We start from the raw sequence: 22,517 nt of genomic DNA on the forward strand, positions 1-22,517 counted from the left end.
TACCAGTTCAGGAGAAGGAAGGGATGCTTTCAGTGGTGGGGTGTGGTTGTGGTGGACACTCCATCTGGACATGTTGCCTGAGTTTCAGTTCAAGTTCCTGTAAATCTTAATGCAGTTCCTGAAGCAGAGACAGGCACTGGCACCATTTGAGACGGGACAGATTGCTGTGTGTGTTGTTAATACATACCTTCGTATATATGTAATGCATAGTTCCTCTGATGGGTCTGGATGGGTGCATTTGTAAATCCACACCAGAAGGTATCTTTGCACAGTTATTCTGTGATCGGGTAACTTAGAACTTTCTTGCTTTCCTAGTCTTTCTCAAGTGCACACACACATTTTTAAAGAAATATCCAGTCAGTAATCTCTTATCTTGGAAACTCTAGAATCAGAGAAGAAGAAATGGCCAGGAGAGCAATTGAGGAAAAAGCAGAACGGGAGGAGGAGCTCCGCAAACAGGAGGAAGAAAAGAGACTGGCTTTTGAAGAACAGCAAAGACAAGCTGAAGAGGAGAGGATCCGCCGAGAACAGGAAGAGCAGGAAAAACTTGCAGAGCTTCAGCACCAGGTCTGCTTATCTGTAGACTCCAACTGTGTTCCTCATACAAGCTGCTGACGTGTTTTCTTTCACAGAACAGTTTTGACAAATCTCTGTCAGGAATGATGTAAAGCAGAGCTTATCCTGTCCGAGATGGATTTGAGAATGACTTGAAGTCATTCCCTTGCCTTAGTCTATGTGATTTTTTTTTTTCCCAACATTTCATAAATTCAAGTGTGGGGCAGATGCAGATATTTTGGTTTTTAACCATCTGGGATGCAATTTTGCGTACATAAAATATTTGTACTGAGCCCACTTTACCAGCTTACTGCTGTGGATTATAAGGAGGTGGTCTGTCTGGAAAGTCACCTGGCTTGCTCCAATTCCTTTAAAAGAAAGATTGATAGTGTTTCCAAGTCTGCTAAATTGTCTTCCACAGCTAATATCTGTGCACTTTGAGAAAGGCATCCTTCTAATTGAAGGAAGCTGTTTTGCAGAAAGTGGACTTTCTTTAAATGAGATGAATTTTGAAAATCAAAGCAATTTTACAGTGAAATTCTTTGTGCTTAAAGAGCTGTATCTTATGGATAGTATTGACATATGTCTGAACAGTTCTTTAAAAGCTTGTTTAAGTTTATGACAATTACTTTTCCAGTGTAGAAGGAACAGAAGATGCTCAGCACCAAGTGTCTTGGTAGTAATACCTGACCGCCAAGATCTTTAAGTTAACCTTGCCACATTTAGAATTTAATTGCTGTCGTGTTACTTTATAAATTATCCTTCTTAGACAACTCTTCATCCTGAAGTACAGTTTGAACCCTGAGTAGCTCAACAACATCCAGAACATTTGCATAATAACAATATAGCCATGCATATCACTTTTCAGATCAGTTTCTGAATGTCATAGTGATGTGTATTTCATGTCAGTAGCTGGGTAATTGGCATTTAGCTGCAATGTATGGTAATATTAAATAGTGATTGTCTGATATTCCTGACTGTGTTTAACCAGAATCTCTGTGACAGCTCTGCTTTTGACTCTTCAGAATGAGTTGTACTCTGAGCGCTCTCTTTTTGTTTTATTTTCAGAGAGAAGAAGCTGAAGCAAAAGCTCAAGAAGAGGCTGAAAGACAGCGGCTGGAAAGAGAGAGAATTATGCAGCAAAATATGCAGGAAAGGCTTGAAAGAAAAAAGGTATGCTGACTTGAAAGCAGAGAGGTTTCGCAGCCTGAAATAGTGGCTGAGGTGTTAAACTGAAGGTCTGGGATGCACTTAAATAGGAGTAGCTTGTTCATTAAAAAAAACCAACTCTGGCTTGTGAGCTTTAAAAACAGTGAAAAAAAGTATCAAAGTAATGAAACAGGAAAATACATTAAGATGAATGAAAATTTAAATCAGAATGCTGGAATATGAGGCTCTGTATGTCATTGCAAATATTTTCCCTGTTTTAACAGAGAATCGAAGAAATAATGAAAAGAACACGAAAATCGGATCAAAATGACTCCAAGGTACTTTTTTGTTTGGATCTGTATAATGACAGAATAGGCCCTTCCCAGAGAAGGCTTTGCCTTGTATCCTGACTTCCTCTGTTCTTACACAAACTGGCTTCCATGTGAAGTGCAAAGTTCTGGTGCACCAGAATAATTTTCAGTAGTTTTCCGATGCACACATTCTTCTGCTTTGCTTGTTCTGACCAACAGTCTTCGATGCATTTTTGGTCAAAGCATATAGAAACAATGTGATCTGGTGTTACCGCTTGCAGATCGGTTAAAAAAACCACTGGTTATTAATGGGTTGTTATTTTTTTTTTTTAATACTGTATGCATTCTGCTGGGGCTGTTTTTCCTCAGAAAACTTAAAATCCTGGATTCATCTGTTTGCTTAAAGCAAGTCTTGGATGCCTCTTGGATGGCTACAGTAAATTGGATGTATTTTTGTTAGTGTAGTGACCTAAAGTTTGTGGTAAATTATTGCATATTATATTGAGGAGTAGTCGTTCTTCTCTGAACATTCAAAAACCCAAGTCTTCATGTGATAAACACCCATAAATATTTAGCTCACGCCTTGGAGAAATGAGGCGGGAGGGAACTTGGGAACAGTTCACACGTAGGAGATGGAAGCGGGTCCCACGCATGCCTTTACGTGCTCTGGCTCATCAGAGCATGTTGTTGCTGGATGATCTGATTGTCTGTTAGCCCCTGGACTAGCACGGCCTTACAACTGGGCACAGAATAGTCCTGCATGGGAGCTGGGATTGGGCTATTTCTGAAACACTAGATGGAAGTCAGTTATTCTGAATAACACTGGCAATTCAGTTGCAGAGTGAAGGGAAGTCTGCCTCTGAAGTTATTGAGGGAGATGATATTGAAGAAGAGGAAGAGTTGGGTCTTGAGAAGACTGATCAACCAGGTAAGGAAACTTGATGGGTCAGGTTTAAGTGCCAGTCTGTGTCTTGTTAAAAATGTCAGTCACTTAATAGCACTGTGATGGTCTGAGATGTAAGTCCCAGAAATGCCAGGGAGGGTCTCTGCTTAAACAGAGTTGATTGTCACCTGTTCTGTACGCCAGGAGACAGTCAAAATGATGACATGCAAAAATTATTTGAAAGTGAAATGCATGTTTTCATTTTACAAGTGTATTTTTAAAGATGGAAATTTCATGTTGTTACAAGCAGCTTGTCTATAGAGAAATGATTCTATCAAAGCCAAGTGCCTCGAGTTTTGGCTAGGAAAGGTCATTCTGAGACTTGTATTTTATTCATTTAGAGTAGCAGTTCTGTTACTGAAGCTTTTTTTCTTTTTTCTTTCTCTTTTTTCGCCCCACATTCAGGAAAGCTGAATGGTGTTGACTTACCCCAGGAAGTCAAGGGGGTGGCAGAGGGTTGTTTAGAGACTGCACGTAGCTTGATCTCTATGGAATCTGAGGAACAAGATTCAGAGTTGAAGGCCAATGAAGTATTTATGAATGGAAGTGATTTGAGAGGTGATGAGGGGTCTCTACTTGTTACTGAATTAAAGGATTCCAGGTGAGTCTGTAGGTGGCTGTCAGAGCAGCTATCTGTCACACGAGAAGTCCCTCTCTATGTTTAAATTAAATGTAGTGCTGGATATAGCACTGCATCAAATCTTGCACCCCGCTAGCTTTGTGGTATTTCTCTCCTTGCTCCAGGCGTGTGGCGTGTGCATGCTGTCAGTTTACTGCTTCACGCAGAGGCACTTTGCTAAGAAGTGAGACACATAGCCAGCAACGTGGCCGTGTCACTTGTAAAGAATGGCATTGGCTTGAAATCTTTTCCCTTGAAACAGCTAGCGTTCTTTTCATTAACAAAACATTAAAACGAGAGAGAAGCAGATGAATCTGAGAAGGAAGAATAACCTGCAGAAAGCTCTAGAACAGTTTAAGTTGCACTGAAACACCAGATGCAACACAAAAGCTTCTCTTAATGGGATTTTGGTTTTTTAGTATTTCAAATTTTATCTTTTTGAACATAAAGCATTTCCATCTACTACTGGAAAATCTGTCCTCTGATGCTTGTTCCATTTGCTCATCTAAATGCTAATGATTTAGAAATGACATTGTGAACTCTTTTTTTCAAAGTGATGATAAATTCATCTCATTCCTCCAGTGATGGAATATAAAGACATTTTCATTATTTTCTTAAGAATGAATGGAAATTGATCACTCTGATTTCGGTTTAGATTTTGATCTGTTTTAAATATTGCTAGTCTTCTGAGGCTCAGTTTTGTGTTTCGAAAGTCTTAACTGGAGAAAAAAGGAAGAATGCACACTACTAAAATAGGGTTTTAATGGTGCAGGCTTTAAACTTGTTGCTTTCTTCTGTCAAATTTCTGGAGCCAGATCTTACCTGAGAGCTATTAGTGTAGTAAAAAGTGGGTATATGTTGGCAAGTCATTCTTCCCTGTGGGCTCTTGGAGGGGAGATCCCACATGGCAGCTGGAGCAGCTTGTCTGGGAATGCCCTTCAGGATATTCAGTGCTTTGCAAAGTGCGCAGACTGCTAATTGGCTCTCCTGTAACGAATCTAAAGGTTAAACATCCAGAAAATGTAAACAAGTATCATCCTTTTTTTCTAGCCACCCTGCAAAAGAAATGGTTATCGGTGACTCAGTGGAGTTGGGTGTTAATGAAGCTGATCACACAATTGGACTTATTCAGAATCTTAATGGAAAATCTGGTTCGTGGACTTTTGAGGAGTTCATTGACGTTGGAGTACATTCCAAGTCAACCAAACTGAGCTCGGACAGCATCTCTGCTGGTAACTGTAATCAAAACTTGAATGATGCTGCTACACTACCTTCTAGTCCCAAATTGGCTTTTGAGGAAGATGGTGCAGTGAATTCATTGACCAAACCTATAGATGCTTCATCAGGTAATCCAAGCTGATTTCCCTACCTGTCTCTTCCTCTGCCTAGATCATTAACTTCCTTGCTTTTTACTCTCCTTGCCTTAACTTCAGCTTCTTATTTTCAAGGCACTTTTTCCAATGTGTAGACCGGAGGGAAAGCTCTTTTTTTTAGTGCTTGTAGCTTGCGTTCTGTCAAAAGGAGTCACCAACTGATGCCTTTTTAGGGACTTGCTCTAGACAGCAGCTAAAACCCAACATTAAGGCTCTTCCAAAGACACAGCAGGGCCCCTGTGAAGCTCCTGTATCTCCTACCAGCACTGAAGCCTGTCTGTTGTTATTTAGGCTTCTTCTAAGATGTCTTAAATGGCATGTGTTACTTTTGAAGATACTAACAGTTTAAAAGGTGTCTGATGTAACTGTACAGACAAGACCTTCCCACTCCTGGGCATGTTCTGTCACTTTTTGATGCTGACCTGCATGGTCTTACAAGGTCTCTTCAGGCTCTGGCAAGGTTTTAGCTGTCCTCTCTACTTCCTATAGAATAGGCTTTCACTGCACTGAGGGGTGTAACATCAACCTTAACTTCCACAGATGGTTGTGTTACATTTTGGGAGGAGTAATAAAGCTGCACACACAATATTCTGAATTTTCTGAAAGAAGCAGGCTTGTGTCTGAAGCCACGTGTACTTGAGAAGCCAAACCCTGATGCAGTCCAGCACAGTGTGTCAGAGAGGCTTCGGTAAGCTAGTTTACGTAAGACTAAACTTCTCTGGTGTTGGAGCTAAACCCCAAATGGACATACTCACAGCAGGAGATATCTTTCCGTGAGATAAATGATTGCGTGAACAGTTGAATTGAATGGTAGTGGAAAAAACAAGACTTGCTATCCACATTTTCTTTAAGTGATGTGTAGCACTATTTTTGATTAAAGTGTAGCACTTTTCTAGACTGAACTGTTTCCTGAGTCTCCTCTGTCACTCTGCGTCTTGTGAATTTCAGTCTCATGGACATAGCTTATTGAGACTTTCCTTGAGGCCACGACTAGCTGGGCTGTGGGAATAGATGGATTTAATGGGATACTGCTGATCACATTTTGTTCTGATCAAAATCATTAACTTCTTAGTGAAGAAAGTGTTGCCTTTGAATGTTGAACTTGAAAATGGTTAGACATGATATGGTGTAAGAATTACGTACGTAACTTTGAAAAACTAATACTCATATATATATTAAAAAAAAAGCTACTGTGCTGCTTTTGGACTGTGACCAGGTTGTTCTGTGCTCACTCCCTGGATGTAGACTCTGACAGTGATGATGGACGTTTGTGGCATACACACGGTTATGACGGTTAAATGTTTTCTTCTCTTTGCTCTTTGGACAGAACTGTGAACACTAGAGACCTGGAAATAATCTGATTGCACTTCAGTAATCCAGTGTTTTACCAAGTACGGAAGGCCTTGTTTTGAAAAGCTGCTTGTTTACCTTTATCCGTCTTCAAGTTTGCAAAAAAATAAAAACACCAGGGGAGGGATGACAGACTTCTGATTTGCACCTTGAAACATTTCAGGGAAACTGTTGTGCTGATGTTCCTTTTCCATTCGTTTAGCTAATTGTTAGACAAAATTTCCTTGCTCAAATATCACGTGTTTACCTTTTACAGACTTTACAGTAACCTGAGTCTTTCTTTTATTTTCATATCAATATCATGTACAGCAGTGTGCCACTGGAAGCTCCCCAGTTAGCTGCTGGCCAGATTTTGCATTTCCCTAAAATGGCCCTTGATGAAATAAAAGACTCATTCAGAGTGTGTGAAAGCTGAACGCCCTTTGTAATGTTCTAGAAAAACACTGTTACTTGTTGGTTCATGTGCTATTTAAAAATGCAAAATTTACTATCTTCAATTTTGAATGGAGAAGAAAAATTCCTTATTTTCATGTGAAAATATTGGCAACTTCAAAATGCAGTATTGTACCATCGCTAATATGTTTTAATCTATTGGCAAACGTCAAAACATTTTACAGCATATGCACTAATGTGTTACAAAAATGTTGAGTACCTAGATGTGTCTGTTGTAGTGCAGTTTAACATGTCATGCTTTTTAAAATATTTTCCTTTTGAATTACTTATTTATCTCCACTCATGGAAGTATTATTTTATTGTGTACATAACAGTATTAGACCACGGAAGTCGTGTTTTGTTCATGTTAATTATTCTGAGTGTTCCTGTTCTAGCTTTATAACGGTGGCTGCAAGCTGCATATATATTTCCCTTCCCCTAAAGCCTGCATTAAGTAATCTATTTAACCTAAACTTGCCTGCTTTTTACAGCATGAAGAGATTAACTAAGAATCTTCTGAAAACTGCTACTAAAAGTAATAATGCAGTCTTGTTCTTATGTCTCCTGTAACAGATATACTGGCTAAGAGATTACAGAACAGCTGTCTCAAATCCTGCTATAAATCATTGGCTGATAACCTCAGTTCAGATGAATCACCCAAATGGCAGCTGTGTTTGCAGTGGTTAAATACAAATAGTTTTCCTGGAACTAAATGTGTTCTTTCCTCGACATGGCAGTTACAATAGGAAACCCTCAGCCTTCTTACTCTCGCTGTTTGCTATTCAGAATACGGTAGAACTGTTTTAGACTTTAGAGCAGTGCCTTAGGTAAAAGGAAAATGTATTTTTGTACGATAGCTGTTTCATTCTGGCAGAGACAATCATTCTAACAAAAAAGATGCCGATATTTTTTTCTGTGCTGATATTATTTGTTGAATGATCTGTTACAGCTCTATGTAAATACGTGCATACTGTTAAATAAACTTTGCAGTTGAACAATGCTTTATTTCTGTAATGCTAAACATTACCTTACTAGGAGCCTCCAACCCCTTGCCCTGCTGACCTGCCTTGAGATGTGCTCCCGTCCTGCTCTAACTGCTCCACACTGCCTATTCCTTAAGCTAGTGGCCTCTGTGGCAGTTGCATTGGTGTGGCTGGGAAGGTATCTGTACTAACCCCTTCAGATCTTGCTCTGTGTGTACATGCCCATGGCGTGTTCATAACTGTTGAATTCTTTAACTTGCTTTTCATTGTAAGCCTTTGCCTTTTACTCGTGGCACCAGCATCTTTATGTTCTACTGGTGGGTGCAGCAGTGCTCCAAGGCCACGGCGGAGCAGTGACTGTCAAGAACGTAGCAAGATGCTGCCTTTTGTTTTTCTTGTGAAGGCTCTTTGTTTCTGGTAGGTGCTTGTGAACAAAAGGGAATGACTAGAGCAGTGTCCAGTTAATAAATATTTCTGTATGGTGTCAGCCACTGCTACGAGAAAAAAAAACCAAAACAAAACAAAGCAACCTTAAACCAGTGTTAAGGATGGTGAAGGGTGGTAGATCGGTGTATGGACAGTGGCTGTACATCTGTTCTCCAAAGGGCTTTTTCACACAGGCTGTTCTTGGCAGATGGTCCAGTGTCAGTTATATATTAAAAAAAAAAAAAATAGTTTATGGAAATTGTTGCTTTGGTCCTCAGATATTTAAGGGCACTATGGCAGAACAGCTGGTTCTTTACTTTGCCAGTATCAATATATCAGACTTGATCTCAGTAGCGCAGCCATAAGAGGTGTCAATTGTGCAAGATAGCAAAATGAAAAAACAATTTTCCAGACTGTAGGACTCCGAGCAGGCACTACTCTCATTTTTATTAAGTCATAAAACGTACACTGACACGACAGGAGAGCTATCGTTGTCTATTTTTTTTTAAGGCACTTCTAACTGCATGTGCATTTTGTTGTAGTTGAAAGGTTTACTTCTTGTTAATGGTTTAAATGAGGCTATCTATACACAATTATTAATCAACAATGTAAAAAAAGCTGATGAGCAAAACTTTTTGGGCAAACCATGCAGAAATCAAGACTAAAACAAGTTTATGGAAACTTAACTACTGCCAAAACGTTGCTATATGTAAGATGAAGCCATTCCATACATGTGCTACTATTTGGTGTGGTAGGGTAAGCTAAGGTCTTTATTACTGAGCTGCTATTAATGGTGTGATGTATGTAACGTACCTGTACTTGTAAAAGCATAGTAATGGATCTCTCTGATCCTAGATACAATCTTTGCATCTCTGCTTCTGAGGTGCACACATGCCTTGTCAAACCTTACTTCATTTAAGTGCCAAGCGTAAATGTATACCAGACAAGCTTAAAACTAGCTTTGTTTTAGTTTAAGCCACACACAGATTATGTAGTATGTGGATGTCTAATGCCAAATCTAATGGCATTTCAAGCCTTTACCCTAAGAGTTACTTGGAAGCAAAGTTAGATTTTTGCAATACTACATGCTTTTGTACTGCAGGAGCTTCAAAAGTCAAACCCAGTCTCTTGAGGCTACTTTAGGTTTTATACTAAAATGGAAAAAGTTAAAATTCTTAACATGCAAAACCTGCTCATTTACCCAGGCCTGTTTTGGAAAGCAGGGCTCTACAATCCATTTTACAGCACTCGCTGTCTGCTCCTTACAGTCGTTTCGGACATTCAGCACAGTAAATTTTTCCATTATGGCAAACAAAGCGCTTGTTGGCCAGACCACGGGCACACTTTGTGCATTTGAAACAATAATCGTGCCAGGATTCATCTTCGTAGTTAACCACACTGGTTCCTCTTCCAAATCCTGCTAGGAGAGAAAACAATTATAGGACGGCGATAGTAGCTTTTCCCGTGGCTGGGTTAGCCCACCAAACAGCAACTCCCCTTACTGCCTCCTGTGCTTCTGTAGCCTTGCAGAGTGTATTTGTATGCCTAAACTACTAACCAAAATTGCAACTCAAGCACAGTGTTTGCTGCTCAGTAGTGCTGCTCTTAGACAAACAGGCAGCTTTTTGCACAAGGCAGGTGTGGCTTGTCTCTGCAATGAGCTTTTTCCCTTGGACCCCTCCTCCAGGAAACAGTTAAGCTGAAGGAAAGATCAAGATGTAGAGCAAGGACAGGTTGGGCTGAACACCCTACCTCGTTGTTACGGGCTCAGATCCACGCTCTAAAATGCAAGTCTTGTGGATCCGGCAGGATAGTGCCCACATTTCAGGGCTGAGCTTTGTGATGCAGTAACTGCTTCGCTCCTGATGTATTTAACATGTCACAGATCCCACTTTGGGGCAATAAAACACTGCTCTTTTTAGACTTAAGGTTCCCAGAGTAAGATAGAGGTGGGAACAGTTCTAGGTGGGAAAGTTTTGAAGGAGGTAAATTTGAGGCATGCAAAGGGCGAAGCGCTCAGTTACTCACTCAGACTCCATCCAGCAAGAGCACATGGCTCATAGTTAGATCACATGTAAATTGCTGGGAGTGGGTTTGGGATACTAGACCTGTTTCTGGTGTTAGTGGCCTCTGAGCTGCATGTCTTTGGGGATCGCTGTTCTGACCTTAAGCACCCGTTGCCCTCAAGCTGCATTTAATCCAACATACCTGTAATCGGATTCTTGCAGCCAGCACACTTCTTGGCAACACACTCCTTGTAGCATTCAACACAGTAAAACTGATCCTCTACAGCTGTGAAGCGCTTCCCGCCCAGTTGGTTCTTGCAGTTGGAACAAATGAAACACTCCGAATGCCAAGGCTGTTCCTGGTAAGTGAGGCCTCCAGAAGTGATGGGCTAGGAGGTGAAGAGCAGAGGTGTGTTTCAGGATTGGTAGGGAGCAGGAGAGGTGATGCAGGCATGGGGTGCAGGGCAGGAGGTCTTTGTCAGGGGGGAAGATCTCTTCAAAGTTTTAATTGCAATGGTGCAGCATTTGAGTTCCTCTAGACTGACATCCTGCATGCCTGGAGCTTTCATAATAGTTTATTTTACCAGCAGTGACTGCAATGCTACACTAATCCGTTGTAAAAGGTGTAAAACAGCTATTTTATAAAACATTGTTTTACTGCTTTAATACACAATACCTACTAGAGAGCTTAAACCATCCCCAAAGCAAGTGGAAGGCCAGCACCCACTTGGTTCCAGCAGAGTTGCTCTCAGATACCCCTACAGCCCCTCTCAGGTACTGCAATGTGCAAACCATCAGCTCTCTCACACCACCAGATGCTTGCACCAATGTCTCAGGGAAAGAACATAAGCATTGGTACAGCTCCAGCATGATCTGTCTACTGGTTTACTCTCCCAGCTTCCAAAAGACACGCAAGGGCTAGTGCTGACAGCTGAACTGCAAAGCAGAAGGACTTACATTCTTGCACTTAGCACAGGTCTTGGCAAACTTATGCTCGTGGCAGGAGACACAGTAGAAGTCTTCACCCTTGGGGAAGAAGCTCCCAGATCCAATCACTTGCTTGCACTGGCTGCAAGTGAAACAGTCCTTATGCCAGACCATCTTCTTGTACTCAACATTTTGGTCTCCTACAACAGACAGAAATAATCTGTTAGGTGGTAGTTCAGGCATGTGAGAAACTCCCCACCCTGTGCAATGTAGCACACCTGTAGGCAAGACCTGGCCATAGCTACGCTCAGGATTCAATTGTAACACGGACAAGGGCTGAGCTGTTGATTTCTGCATCTGACATTAGACAGGGCCTTCTAGATTTTCTTAAAATATTTGTCAGGCAGTTGCCTGAGCTTTTCTGAGAAGAGGACCTTGATTTACAGAGCAGAGCTTTTGATAGAAATGGTTTAAGACTAACTACAAGGGTGAACTATCCACATGAGGGTTAACTGCAGAGCAGCCTTTCAATACTTGCATAAAACAGCCCAGTGAGAGCAACACTCAAAACTTGTACCGTTTTGTGGTGCTCCAGCCTTCCGCTATGGTGCCCATACTCCTGATTGCAGCCTCCATGGCTCGATCAACTGCCATGGTTTTGCCCCAGAGCAGAAGTTGGCAGTTGTGCCCATATCACTGGCACCAGTACCTGCAATAATGGGCTTGAAGCAGCCCTTACACCTGGGCGCATCGGCAGCGGCGGTGCAGTTGCTACACCAAACCTTGTTGTTCTCTCTTAGCATGAAGGGCTCATTGACCAAGGACGTGTAGCACTTGAAGCACCGGAAGCAGTTGTCATGCCAGTAACGGTTCTTGAAGTGCAGCTCCTGGAATGAACAGAAGTAGAGTGAGCAGTAAGCCCTCTCTTGCTGAGCAGCCCTAAAACCAAGCTACTGCCCCATCAGCCTGAGTGGTAAAGGATAGGTTCTCGTTAGTTCCTAAGCATGTCCACACTCGGTGACTGAAGGTGCAGCTCATCTGCAAGCAGTTAAAGTTGACCAAACTCAGTGATGCAAGGGGCTTAATTACAGTCACATTCATTTGGGACTTTTGAGGTAGCAGAAGATGCTTCAAACCAATGACTTTGAGATTTGAGGTTCTGAAAGTGTGGGCTTCTCTGTCAAGTTCCCTCTAGCTCAGCTGTACATTATTATTGCTATAAACATGAAACAATAAACATTTGGCAAGCTGACAAAAATCAGACCCTGGGTTCCCAAGTGCTTTGCCCATAAGATGAGTTTTCTGGATTACCTGCAGTACTCTTTTTCAGGACAATTCAGCATTTGCAGCAGTTCACGTGGCTGAATCCAGATCCTGAAATCAGCTCTTGTGCAAAAGCAGCCCCTCGTGAGCATCCCTGCTGCAGTGCCCCAAAGCCTCTGGCCCTTTGCCCAGGGACCACGTGGCCCATCAGCCAGAGGGCTCATAGGAGAACTTGGTTTTGCACAGAAGGTCACAGACCAGACCCAGGAAAACAAATGGGAAGTTTGAGCATCTGCCTGTCTTCTCATCACCCATTTAACTGCCCAGTGCTCACCTTGGAGTCAGCTCCGATGGGTTTCTTACACTCAATGCAGGTGTTGGCGCAGAACTTCTCGAAGCACTTCACGCAGCAGTGGCGGCCCTCTTTCTGCACGTACTTCTTCCCTTGCAGAGGGTCGCGGCAGTAGTGGCAGTCAAAGCGCTCCGACATGGTGCCCACGGTGTAACTGCCAGGCCCTGCAAGAGGAGGGAGGGTGACCTTACAGCACTGAAGCCCTGGTAACTGCTCCAGCTTCTTGGGTCTGTGCAAATAAGTATCAGGAGGACGGATAGCTCAGCAGTGAGCATGTGGTGCTGTCACGCTCCTCGAGGGCTTGTTGGTAGAGAAGGCAGCTGCGGTGCCAGCACAGCCTCTATCAGGCAACTCGGTGGTTTACAAAACACGACAGCTCTCTACCAGCTGCACTGGCATTTTCCAGGTGCCTCCAGCTTTGCCTTTAGGATCGAGATCAGGCTAACAAACCCTTACCCTCAGGGAGGCTGGGCGCAGGAGACAGCGTGGGTTTGGTCACAGCAAGCACAAACTCATCCACCCGCTAAAGAAGGCAGCTTGGATGTCGTCGTCCCCCCCCGTCACGAATTGCCATTAGGACACAGAGGAATACCATGAAGTCTCGGGAAAGTCCAGGCTGCAGTAAGGCCATGTGGGCTGACTCCTGGCTGCCCTCGGGAGCTCAGCAAGGGCCGGGGCTGCCCTGCCTCCTGGAAGCCCTGCACTTGCCCCTACGGTTAGCATAAGCAGTGCATGAGTAACACAAATATTTTCAGTTCCCTTAACAGCCATCCAAGATACGGATGCTAGATTTCTGCCTGCAGAGAGGCAGGATGGGCTCTGGCCAAGCACAGAAACACAGCTCTCTGCCCCTGGGGTCCCGCCCGCTGCCAGCGTGCTCCTGCTAAGGTTGCTCACCCCAGCATCCCCATCACCTTCTTAAGAGGAAGGATACCAGACTGTTTTATTTACGTATTTCACATCAAGCAAGGACAATGATACCTCCTCAGTCACTGAGAGCCGCTGAGTTCGTTCAGCCAGGCCCACTGCAGGCTGCAGTGAGGTCCTGGCTGAGGTGCCGCATAACTTGTACACAGCAGTCACCGCCAACCATGAGCGGAGCAGAATAGTTTCCATGTTTCCAGCCCAAGCCCACAGCCAGCTGCAGCCCTCCAAGGCCTTTTGTGCTGGATAGTTGTGTGGCTTCCAGCTGCCTCTTTTCACCAGGCTTTCACATATAAAGTCATGAGGAAGAAAACAAGAAAAGATCTCCCTACATGTCAATAAACTTCAGTCCATGCCAGCAGGGCTCTGCCGAGGCTTGATGCTCCACCACGGCCAGGGAGCCAGCACATCAGTGGGCGTGGGGCTCTGGACCAGAGGATTTTGCACACTCACACTTTCTCCCCAGACACCCACCCCCAGCCTTCACGCCCAGTCCCAGCCTCCCAGACTACCTCTGGTAACAGCTCCCTCCATTTCCCTACCCCCTTCCTCAGAGGGAGCCAGTAACGCTCCCACAAGGGCTGCAACAGCTCCGGCAGAGTTACGCAAGCCCCAGAAATGCAGCTCCAGCTCTGGTTGTGCCCCCACAGCTCCCAGCACCACAAAGTGCCGTCTCCCCTGCACAGACAACAACCCGGGACACAGCCTTGAACTTTCTGCACCATCAGCAACTGGACTGGAGATGCAGCAGCAGTCTGGCAACGGGGGCTGCCAAGAGGAAATTTAATTATTCTTTTCCTGATAGAGCTGCAGCGCCAGCACAGAGGAAAAAAAAAAGAAGGATGCAGCCAGGCCATATAAATTGCTGCTGCTTCCTGCTGTGGGGTCAGGGAGGCCGTTAGCACCGCCATCGCACAGCCTCACCTCAGACCACCCCAGCAAGCTCCCGAGCCCTGGGGTTTCAGGGCTGCTTTGCTTCCTGCTCCTGGCAGAGCTCAGTGGCACGGTGGTAGCTGCTCGTTTCAGCCGTGTTGCTCCAAGCCCCAGCACAGCACCTTTATAAACTGAAACAGGGGTGAGGGGTTTTTGGGGTGTAGAGAGGGCACATTGTTCCTGGCTGTGCCGCCACGGCAGGGGAGGGTCAGTGGGACCCCAGGGGGCAAGCCCTTGGCCGCAGGATGCTGCACAGGCAGGACTGCCATGTTGTTATGGCACGAGGACCTGTTTACACAGCTTTTCTTGGATACTTGCCCACCCCAATAATTCTAGATGGACCATCAACTGCACGGCTAGACCTGTCAGCGTGAGAAATCCCCGTGCTGGTACGGGAGCCCCTGGGGCCAAGGGATCGTGTCCGCCACCCCTGTGAGGACTGGGGCTTTGCAGCAGAGGCAGCGGTGCCAGCGACCTCGCCAGCCGAGCACACATCAACCCCTGCAGGTCCTGACCACGGCACAGCCCTGCCCTGCAAGCCCAGGCACCGCAGCAAGAAGTAAGGGGTGGCTACTGCCCTTCTGTCTCCTTTGCCGACCCAATTTCTTTTTCTTTGAGAGTAACGTGCTGTTGGCAGCACACTGCGAGCAGCCCCCACACAACCAGCCCAAGGAGGTGCCTTCCTGCAGATGAACGTTTTGCCATGATTTCCGAGCTCTTCTGCCTTGTCTCTGGGCTCAGGAAGCTTCTGGATGGGTGCAGCAGAAGATGCTGTGGGCACTGATCATGAAGGAGCTGGTTTTCTCCAGTACCATCTGCAAGCCAAGAAGGAACTGGGAGAGGACACAGGAGATGGGGACTCACACTGTTACTTTGCAGATTTTAAAATCCGAGAGTCATCTCACTGCCTCCTTTTTGTCACCCTTTCGATAACTTCAGGCGAGAACAAGTTGGAGGATTTCTCTTCCAGAAAGCAAGACAAATAGTCCTGGCGAGGAGCACTGCACAGGGAGGCTACAGCAGAGGTGGGGACCAGGCTCACACCCTTCCCCTTCCCCTAAAGCTAACAGAAGCAGGCTGGACGCCTAGCTGGCAGGAATTGCACTTTACGGTGACCGAGGTCCAGAAACACTGCCTTGCCAAGGTCAGGAGACAGCCATGTCCCGCTGACAACTACGCCAAGGGTTGCGTTTGTACCAGTTCAAGTAAATGAAACAAATAAACAGCTGGGAAACGTGGAAACTATGTGAGCCATGGCCAGCTCTGCAGAGCTTTATCAAGCAAGTGGGTTTTATTTAGAAGAAATGCAACTGCGCAGAGTCCCAGGGCAAATGGTATCGAAGTGTTCCTGATCTCGGGTTTAGGGTTGCTTTCAATCAGAACACTTAATTGTGAACATATGGCTCAAGGTGTAACACAATCCTGTGTTCCCATGTAACGCATCATGCGCTAACAGGAGACACACATTCATCACAGCAGCTTTGGACAGACAGGTTAATGCTGCACCTGACAGCCACAGGAGCTGGGCTGTGCAGGCAGGCAGGCCAGCTTCTGCCTGCCTCGTGACACCTCGTGGACCAAAAAACCCCTCTGATACATAGGCTGTGGCATGAATGTTCTTCCAGCTCTTATAGGAGTTTTCTGCCCTCAGTGTCATCTCTACACTCATCTAGAGCCCAGAAAGGCACCTCTGTCCCCTTGCCTGCAATGAGAATGCAAACACTGACCATGTTGTCCCAACAAACACGCTGGCTGCTCATGGTCTCTGCTCACCCATGCCATGCCGAGAGCCCATGTCACCCAGACCGTCTCCTACAACCCTCCCGTGGGAGCTGGTACACAAGAGCCCCAAAAGCCGCTGGTCTGTGGCAGAGCGGGGCCCTGTGCCGGCAGCAGCTCTGCTGGGACCACCAGATCATTTTCCCAGAGTGGAACAAACGTCCATGGAGACTTAGAGCTCTGCTGCCCTGGGGAAGAAGCATCTAGTATCCTACTGCTGCTCCCCTAAGCAGTCCTGTCCCCTCTCACAGAAGGTAGACAGAACAGATATTTGTTGTGCTCTGTAAAAAAAGTAAACAAACCTTCTAAAGCCTGGTTGGCAGCAGATCATGTTTTTGGAGATATTTATTTCCTTTATAACCTGTTCACCCTCCGGCTGCAACACGTCCCCGCGGCTTAACTTTCCAGAGCTCCAGGTATATTAACCCTGGCCTGTCTTTGCTCTGGAAAATAGGCAAGTCATGAAACTAAGGACACATTGCGTTTACGGAAAAACTGTGACTCCTCCTCATTCTTCCCTGGCGCTTTTATTTTAGCACATGCTGCATAGCTTCCCGTGCAAGCTGCGCAGCAGCTGCCGAGCACACAGCAGGGATTCACAGCCGTGGTACAACCACGCCACAGCAACGCAAAACTCAGCACTCCAACTAACCACTAAAACCTGAGTGCTGTACCTTTGTGCTTCATTTCACAGCGGCGTGCTTAAAACGACAGCAGTATGTGCACCTGTGTTAGCTTGGAAGTTCATGTAACACAGTTTCTTTGGCTGTACCTTTACACCAGACTACAGTGTCTGCAAGATGACAGCCTGGTTAAGCGTCTCCTGTTTAACCCCAGGAGAATCACATACCCCAAGGATGTGCACTGATCCAAACCCCATTTCAGCTTAACTCTAGGACCACAGAAGGTGATTTAGAAACAGAGAAAGTATGGACAGGCTGGAATTATTCTCCAGCCCGGGCTAACGTCCGTGCGCAGAGGATGTTCTGCTGGGGAGAAGCAGGTGAGAAGAGAGAGCACAGGCTGCCGGGGAGAGGGGTAAGTGCAGCACGTGTCCATCCTTACATAGCCTAGGGGACCCTCAATAAAAATAAGAGTTCAAGAAAAACTCAGTAATATTTCCACAAACTAACCCCCCCTGTAAGTAAGATGTCCCTCTGCCACCAGCCCTGGCAGGGTGCTGTCTAAATGTCGCTTCCTGATGGATCTGGCTACAGCTTGAGGGCGGTTGGCCAGACCAGTGGCCTTCTCAAGTATCGGGGTATTTGGCACGAAGACCCACTGGAATTCAACCCTAACATTTACCTGACCACAGAGGTGCCAGTTAGCCACTTGTCCTGCTGCTTTTCAAAAGCAGCTCCTCAGCCCTTGGACAACCATGCCTTCCATCTTTCAAATAAAGATCTCCAACGTTTGAGCCCCACCAGCTTCCGCACACCTCAAGTCATGCTGACTCCATGCTGTGGAGCAGTCACAGGGCTGTCCCAGCTAGTGGTCACAATCAGGGCTGTGGCTGCACCCTGCAGCAGGGCAAGCTTTGGGATGGAAAGAAGGGTACAGACCGATGAAGTGCCACCCCACTAATGCAAAAGCTATTGCATTATTAACAACCCCATGCCTCTCCCGTGGGTTCCCGTCCCCCATTGCCCCGGGCTGGTTCAGTCTGGCTACAGGCTACCTACCACAATGCAGCATCTCAGTGGTTTGCACAACAAATGAAACCAAAGAACTCCGCAAAGGGAGCTGAAGCATAGCTGATAAGCAAAGCACTAAGCACAGGATATGTGTTAATGTCTCTGGGGAATATGTTTAAATGTGATAAACCGCAAAGGAAGAACTTGAAGCGTGGTCTCTATAAACAGCCAGGGAAACCATAGTTAAACCTTACAGACTGTTCTGCCACTTAGGAAAGAAGATGAGACTGAAGGTCTTAACCCTCTGCCCTACACACAGCTGCACACTCTATGGCATAATGGAAGGAAAAGAGTAATTGCTTTTTGACTCTCCATCAGTTTTATTTTTCTCAGTAGACTGAGTACACACAGCCCCCGTATGGCCAGGCATTGGCTACACCTGCCTGTTTCAGCTCAGGACCTGGCATCCCTGGTCTGTCACTTGAGTTACTATTCTTAGTATTCCTCTATGCAGTATTTGTGTGGTTTGCTGTAAATACCAGGGAATACCCTTAAAAGAAGAGTCCCATTAATCCAAAATGCAAAGCAAGACTCAGGACTGCACCTCAAGGTCACTGGCATGCTGCCCTGGGCAACAAGGAAAGAAAGAATTCACTTGCAGGTTGTTTTTGCTGGGAGAGCTGGCAGTCACGAGTGGAGAGCTGCGCTCTCCCATTGCCAGGCTGGGGCACGTGCGAGTCTCGTACTCAATAATTCAAAAATTAGTCTGTTGATAAAATGGAAGCTGCTTTATTTAGAACAAGAAGAGCTCCAAGTTCCTCAGGCAGTTGCCAAAAACTTTCCCTGAGGTCCTATTGCCACCATGCCTGAGCACATCCCAATCATTATTAAGTCTTCACCGTTCCCCAGGGAAGCAGGGACGTGCTATTAAAAAAACACAGTGCTCCAGCCCTGCAAACACTTCCTCCAGGGCTTGCTTTTGCACTTAATACAGAGCTCAGCTGAGGCTAACAAGGCTCCCAGTGTGCACAGCACCACTGCCTAGAGTAAATCTGAACACCTAGGCAGGGTTTAAGCAGAGAAGTTCAAACCTTTCAAAACAAACCAAATCGGCTAAAGCAAAAAAGTCCTGTTCAGCAGCTAACTCACTCTGTAGCTGTCTAAAGCTTTGACCTTTCAGACTCCTCAGTTATGTTCCCAGCTATGCATGGGTCTGCCCCCATCTCAGTAGCTGGATGCCCTTCTCATGCCCAGCTGCCCCCAAAAGCCAAACATGAGGCTGCCTCCTTCTGCAGGGAGTTCACTCCCCAGAGCAGGCACTACTGTACCCCACTGCACCCCACTGCGGCTGTCCCAGTGAGCAGGGCTCCCTGCAGGGTGCGGGAGCGCACACTGAGATGTGACTTGGTGGCAGCGCTCCAACTGTAGCATCTGCTCAGAACACACTTCAGCATTTTATACTACAGCACAACATCAAATCCACAGGTCCTTGCCCCAGAGAACATCTCCCTGAGGAAGATGAGAAAGAAAAGAAAGATACAACTGAGAGTATAATGGACAGATCTTACAGCATTGGTCAGTCTTGTGGGCTCAAGTTAAAAAATAAATGTCTTCTTAAATTTTAATTGAATGGATTGCTCTTTTAAACACCTTTGAGATGTTTAAAAATGATACCACAGAAGTCAGATTTTAGGCAGAAAGGTACCTTGTATAATATGTTATCTGTGTCACACAAGCAAATCCTAAGCAGTTACATGCCATGCGAGAAGCCTCACAGCCGTGCCCTGTCCTGGGAGGCTGAGCATTAAGTTGAACAGCATGCTGTGACTTTCCTCCCCAGTTTTAGAGCCTCTACATCCCCAACCAAGTCTTGTGAGCACCACTTGTCCCCTGGCTCCCAGTGTGCAGCAGCTCAGTTTGATGCCCAGGGGAACAACGCCCCAAACTTGCCTCCCCAGGTATGTCCACCCCTTGGGCACGTCTCATCAAGAGATGCAATGGCACTGCTGTTGTATGTTGTGATGCAGGGCTGTAAACGCATGCTGGACACACACACAACATGGTTAGCTTCTAAGAACTGGATAAGCTTCTAAAAATTCCAAAGAGCTTTCAATTGTCTGTAACTGGAGGGCTAGAGGAGTTTAGTCACGGATGAGAAGACACATCACATATGCATGCTGTGGGGAACATGAAAAACACGCTCTCAGGAGTCCTGTCAGTGTTACTGGGAAGGAAAAGTTAACATTTCCCTGTCACTGGTGGGGGTCAGCCCCTTTGATCTACAAGACAAACAGAGAGAAGAGCGAGTAACCACAAGCTTCCCACCAGAGCAGAGCAAGCCATATGGGTTTACACGCTGGGCTTCTGCACGCTCCCCTCTGCTGCGAGTTTCCCCTGCTCCAGAGAGCTTGCTGCAAGGAGGAGCATCGTCCCCCACATTCACCTAGTCTTCCTCAAATGACAGCTGAGCCCCAGCCTTCCCACAGCACTGGATACAAAAACACTTGCCATCCAAGGCATTTTATAAAATACACGAGGCCACCACCACCACCTGTGCCCCTCGCCGCTGCCGCGCTCCCAGCACCAGTCCCCCACACGGGTTATAAGCCCGTTTGCCATCATTAGTTACAGCTGCAGATTGCTGAGGCTTAAGGCTGCATTCAAAAGTGTTATTTCTCTGATGCAGGAGCCTGCTAGCAAAACCTTCCTCCCCATTTACCAGGCATTGCCCACATGGGGCTTCTCCCACAACACCTGGCAGCACGTCCATTTTACCTGTGTGCCTGTGGAAAGCCATGATTAGCAGCCCAAAGTCACAGGCAGCCCCTTAGGCAAGGGAGTTCACCGTCTCTTAGCTGATTAGGAGCTGCCCCATTTGATAACATACATTTAAACGGAGGCTATTAATATGGACAGGACTCCTACCAGATGTCCACTCCCCTCCCCAGAGATCACAACCTTAATCCCCCTTGAAAATTCTTACCATTTTAGGTGATCCAAGGGAGAAGAATAGGATCCAGAGACCTCTAGGTCTCTGTAGGCAACATGTAAATACCTGCCTGGCTACTCAGCACCCAAATTAGTCCCAAAGGCAGAGTGTGCCTCAGGAACTTGACCCCATGCTAGTACTATTTGGCCTTGGCTTTAGAGCTAGATTGTGTCCCATAACAGTCCTGAGCTAAATTACAGACTCAACATTAATTCTGACTGAAGGGAAGAGGTGGATCCCAGCCCCATGGGGGCCAGAGGGGCTGCAGTCCCAAGAACCAGCAAGGGGCTGCCCAGAAAGGACGTGGGTTGTACCCCTGGGGACACAGCCAAGAGCCTACAGAAGGAACAGAAGATACCTTCACGAGGAAGGTTAGACTTGCCTTCGACATGAGGGTCACACTGAAGCTTTACTGCCAGTGAAACTGCTGTACCTTGTCCTCCTCCAGCCCTAAGGAAGCCCAAGGTAAGTTACCTAAGGAAGCCCTCCTTCCCTAAGGAAGCTCAAGGTATTAACTATTCAAAGTGAGCAAGTCCCTGACCAGCAGCACTTAGAAAGCTGAGTTTCATGATTACAGGGCTTCTCTAGCATCTAACAGTATGGCTGGGCTCATTCCCCAGCAGGTGGCTTGCAGAGGGCACTGGCTCCTGTCTCTTGTCCTCTTTATTCAGATGTCCATGAAGCTCCCTGGAAGACTCCAGCTACACAGCTCCAACCACCCTATTTCCACCCAAGTCACGACAGGAGCTCCGGCTCAGGAGCTCCCATGGGGACACGCAGGCTGCAGCAGCTCCACGGACACTCTCTCGCTCCAGGTTATGCAATCAGCGGCAGCGCACGCTCAGGGCCAGGGGCCAGGGACGCCCAGCTGCTAATCCTGCCTCGACACTGACTCACTGCATGGCCGTGGGAAAGTCAGTTAACCTCCCTGACAGCCACAGGGAAGAGCCAATGTTTATCATTCCTCCCACAGAGCCCATCGCGGTGGCGTCTGGCCTTTGAACAGCAATCAGCATCTTCAGCCGAGTGGTCCAGCTACAGCCAGGATCCAGGAACATCTCCTCTTCCCACTTTCAGAGATCCCCAGAGCTCCTGGACCACACACACGCAGCAGGACACGCACAGCCTCCAGCCCCAGCACGGGGCTCGCTGACTCCCTGGGCCTTCACACCCATCTTAGGGCTCCCAAGTAGCACACGTGCATCTCAACAGCATCCCAATATCTCCAAGTTTCCAACATGGCCTGGAAAAGGCCACACTTGACAGCACGCCGTCCCAAAAGAGCACAGCATGGATCCACTTGCATAGCAGATTGAGGCTGGGAAACACGCTGAAATACTAGCACACTGAGACACTTTGGCTAGGAAAAACCTAACATTATCCTGCCCCGGCTCATCTATAAACTCAAGCAAATTGTTTGCATAATTCAGATGGTAACAGGAACCCTAACAACTGGTATTTTCCTGTGCTAATCTCGCTGCGCGCAGTGTAATATTTACAGACATGAGTTCATTTTTGGCAATGCACGTAGCGCTTGCACCATTAACCATTCTCAGTCCTTTTTAGTTC

General features: G+C 46.2%; 2 protein-coding genes across 4 annotated transcripts; one reads left to right on the forward strand and one right to left on the reverse strand.

Moving 5' to 3' along the window:
* Positions 1-3,366: 3,366 nt before the first annotated feature.
* Positions 3,367-6,720, forward strand: LOC104471208. The gene is made up of 3 exons (XM_010086464.1): positions 3,367-3,559; positions 4,628-4,923; positions 6,278-6,720. Exons 1-3 carry the CDS (start codon positions 3,447-3,449, stop codon positions 6,283-6,285), a joined length of 417 nt encoding a protein of 138 aa, XP_010084766.1. The 5' UTR covers positions 3,367-3,446; the 3' UTR covers positions 6,286-6,720.
* Positions 6,721-9,403: 2,683 nt separating this feature from the next.
* FHL1 (four and a half LIM domains 1) lies at positions 9,404-21,051 on the reverse strand. Of its 3 annotated transcripts, none has more exons than XM_010086467.1 (6): positions 21,015-21,051; positions 12,672-12,853; positions 11,784-11,961; positions 11,105-11,274; positions 10,350-10,536; positions 9,404-9,558 (listed from the first exon to the last, which is right to left on the reverse strand). In XM_010086467.1, the coding sequence occupies exons 2-6, from the start codon at positions 12,825-12,827 to the stop codon at positions 9,404-9,406; spliced, it is 846 nt and encodes a 281-aa protein (XP_010084769.1). In that variant the 5' UTR covers positions 12,828-12,853; positions 21,015-21,051. The 3 variants fall into 3 exon arrangements, with proteins under 3 accessions (XP_010084769.1, XP_010084768.1, XP_010084767.1); XM_010086466.1 differs by lacking the exon at positions 21,015-21,051 and adding an exon at positions 20,735-20,848; XM_010086465.1 differs by lacking the exon at positions 21,015-21,051 and adding an exon at positions 20,735-20,848 and having other exon boundaries at positions 9,404-9,561.
* Between the last annotated feature and the right edge of the window lie 1,466 nt (positions 21,052-22,517).

Source organism: Pterocles gutturalis, unplaced genomic scaffold (assembly GCF_000699245.1).
Source record: "Pterocles gutturalis isolate BGI_N339 unplaced genomic scaffold, ASM69924v1 scaffold6301, whole genome shotgun sequence".
NCBI lineage: Eukaryota > Metazoa > Chordata > Aves > Pterocliformes > Pteroclidae > Pterocles > Pterocles gutturalis.

What these genes read in the sequence shown, in the direction of transcription:
- LOC104471208 (XM_010086464.1), top strand. Translation starts at nt 3,447, where the DNA reads ATGGAATCTGAGGAACAAGATTCAGAGTTGAAGGCCAATGAAGTATTT. An exon ending in ACTGAATTAAAGGATTCCAG is followed by an intron (nt 3,560 to 4,627) that starts GTGAGTCTGTAG and finishes CTTTTTTTCTAG; the next exon opens with CCACCCTGCAAAAGAAATGG.
- FHL1 (XM_010086465.1), bottom strand. Translation starts at nt 20,756, where the DNA reads ATGGCTTTCCACAGGCACACAG. An exon ending in CTTCAAGCCCATTATTGCAG is followed by an intron (nt 11,275 to 11,783) that starts GTACTGGTGCCA and finishes TGTCTGTTGTAG; the next exon opens with GAGACCAAAATGTTGAGTAC. An exon ending in CTGCAAGAATCCGATTACAG is followed by an intron (nt 9,562 to 10,349) that starts GTATGTTGGATT and finishes TTTCTCTCCTAG; the next exon opens with CAGGATTTGGAAGAGGAACC.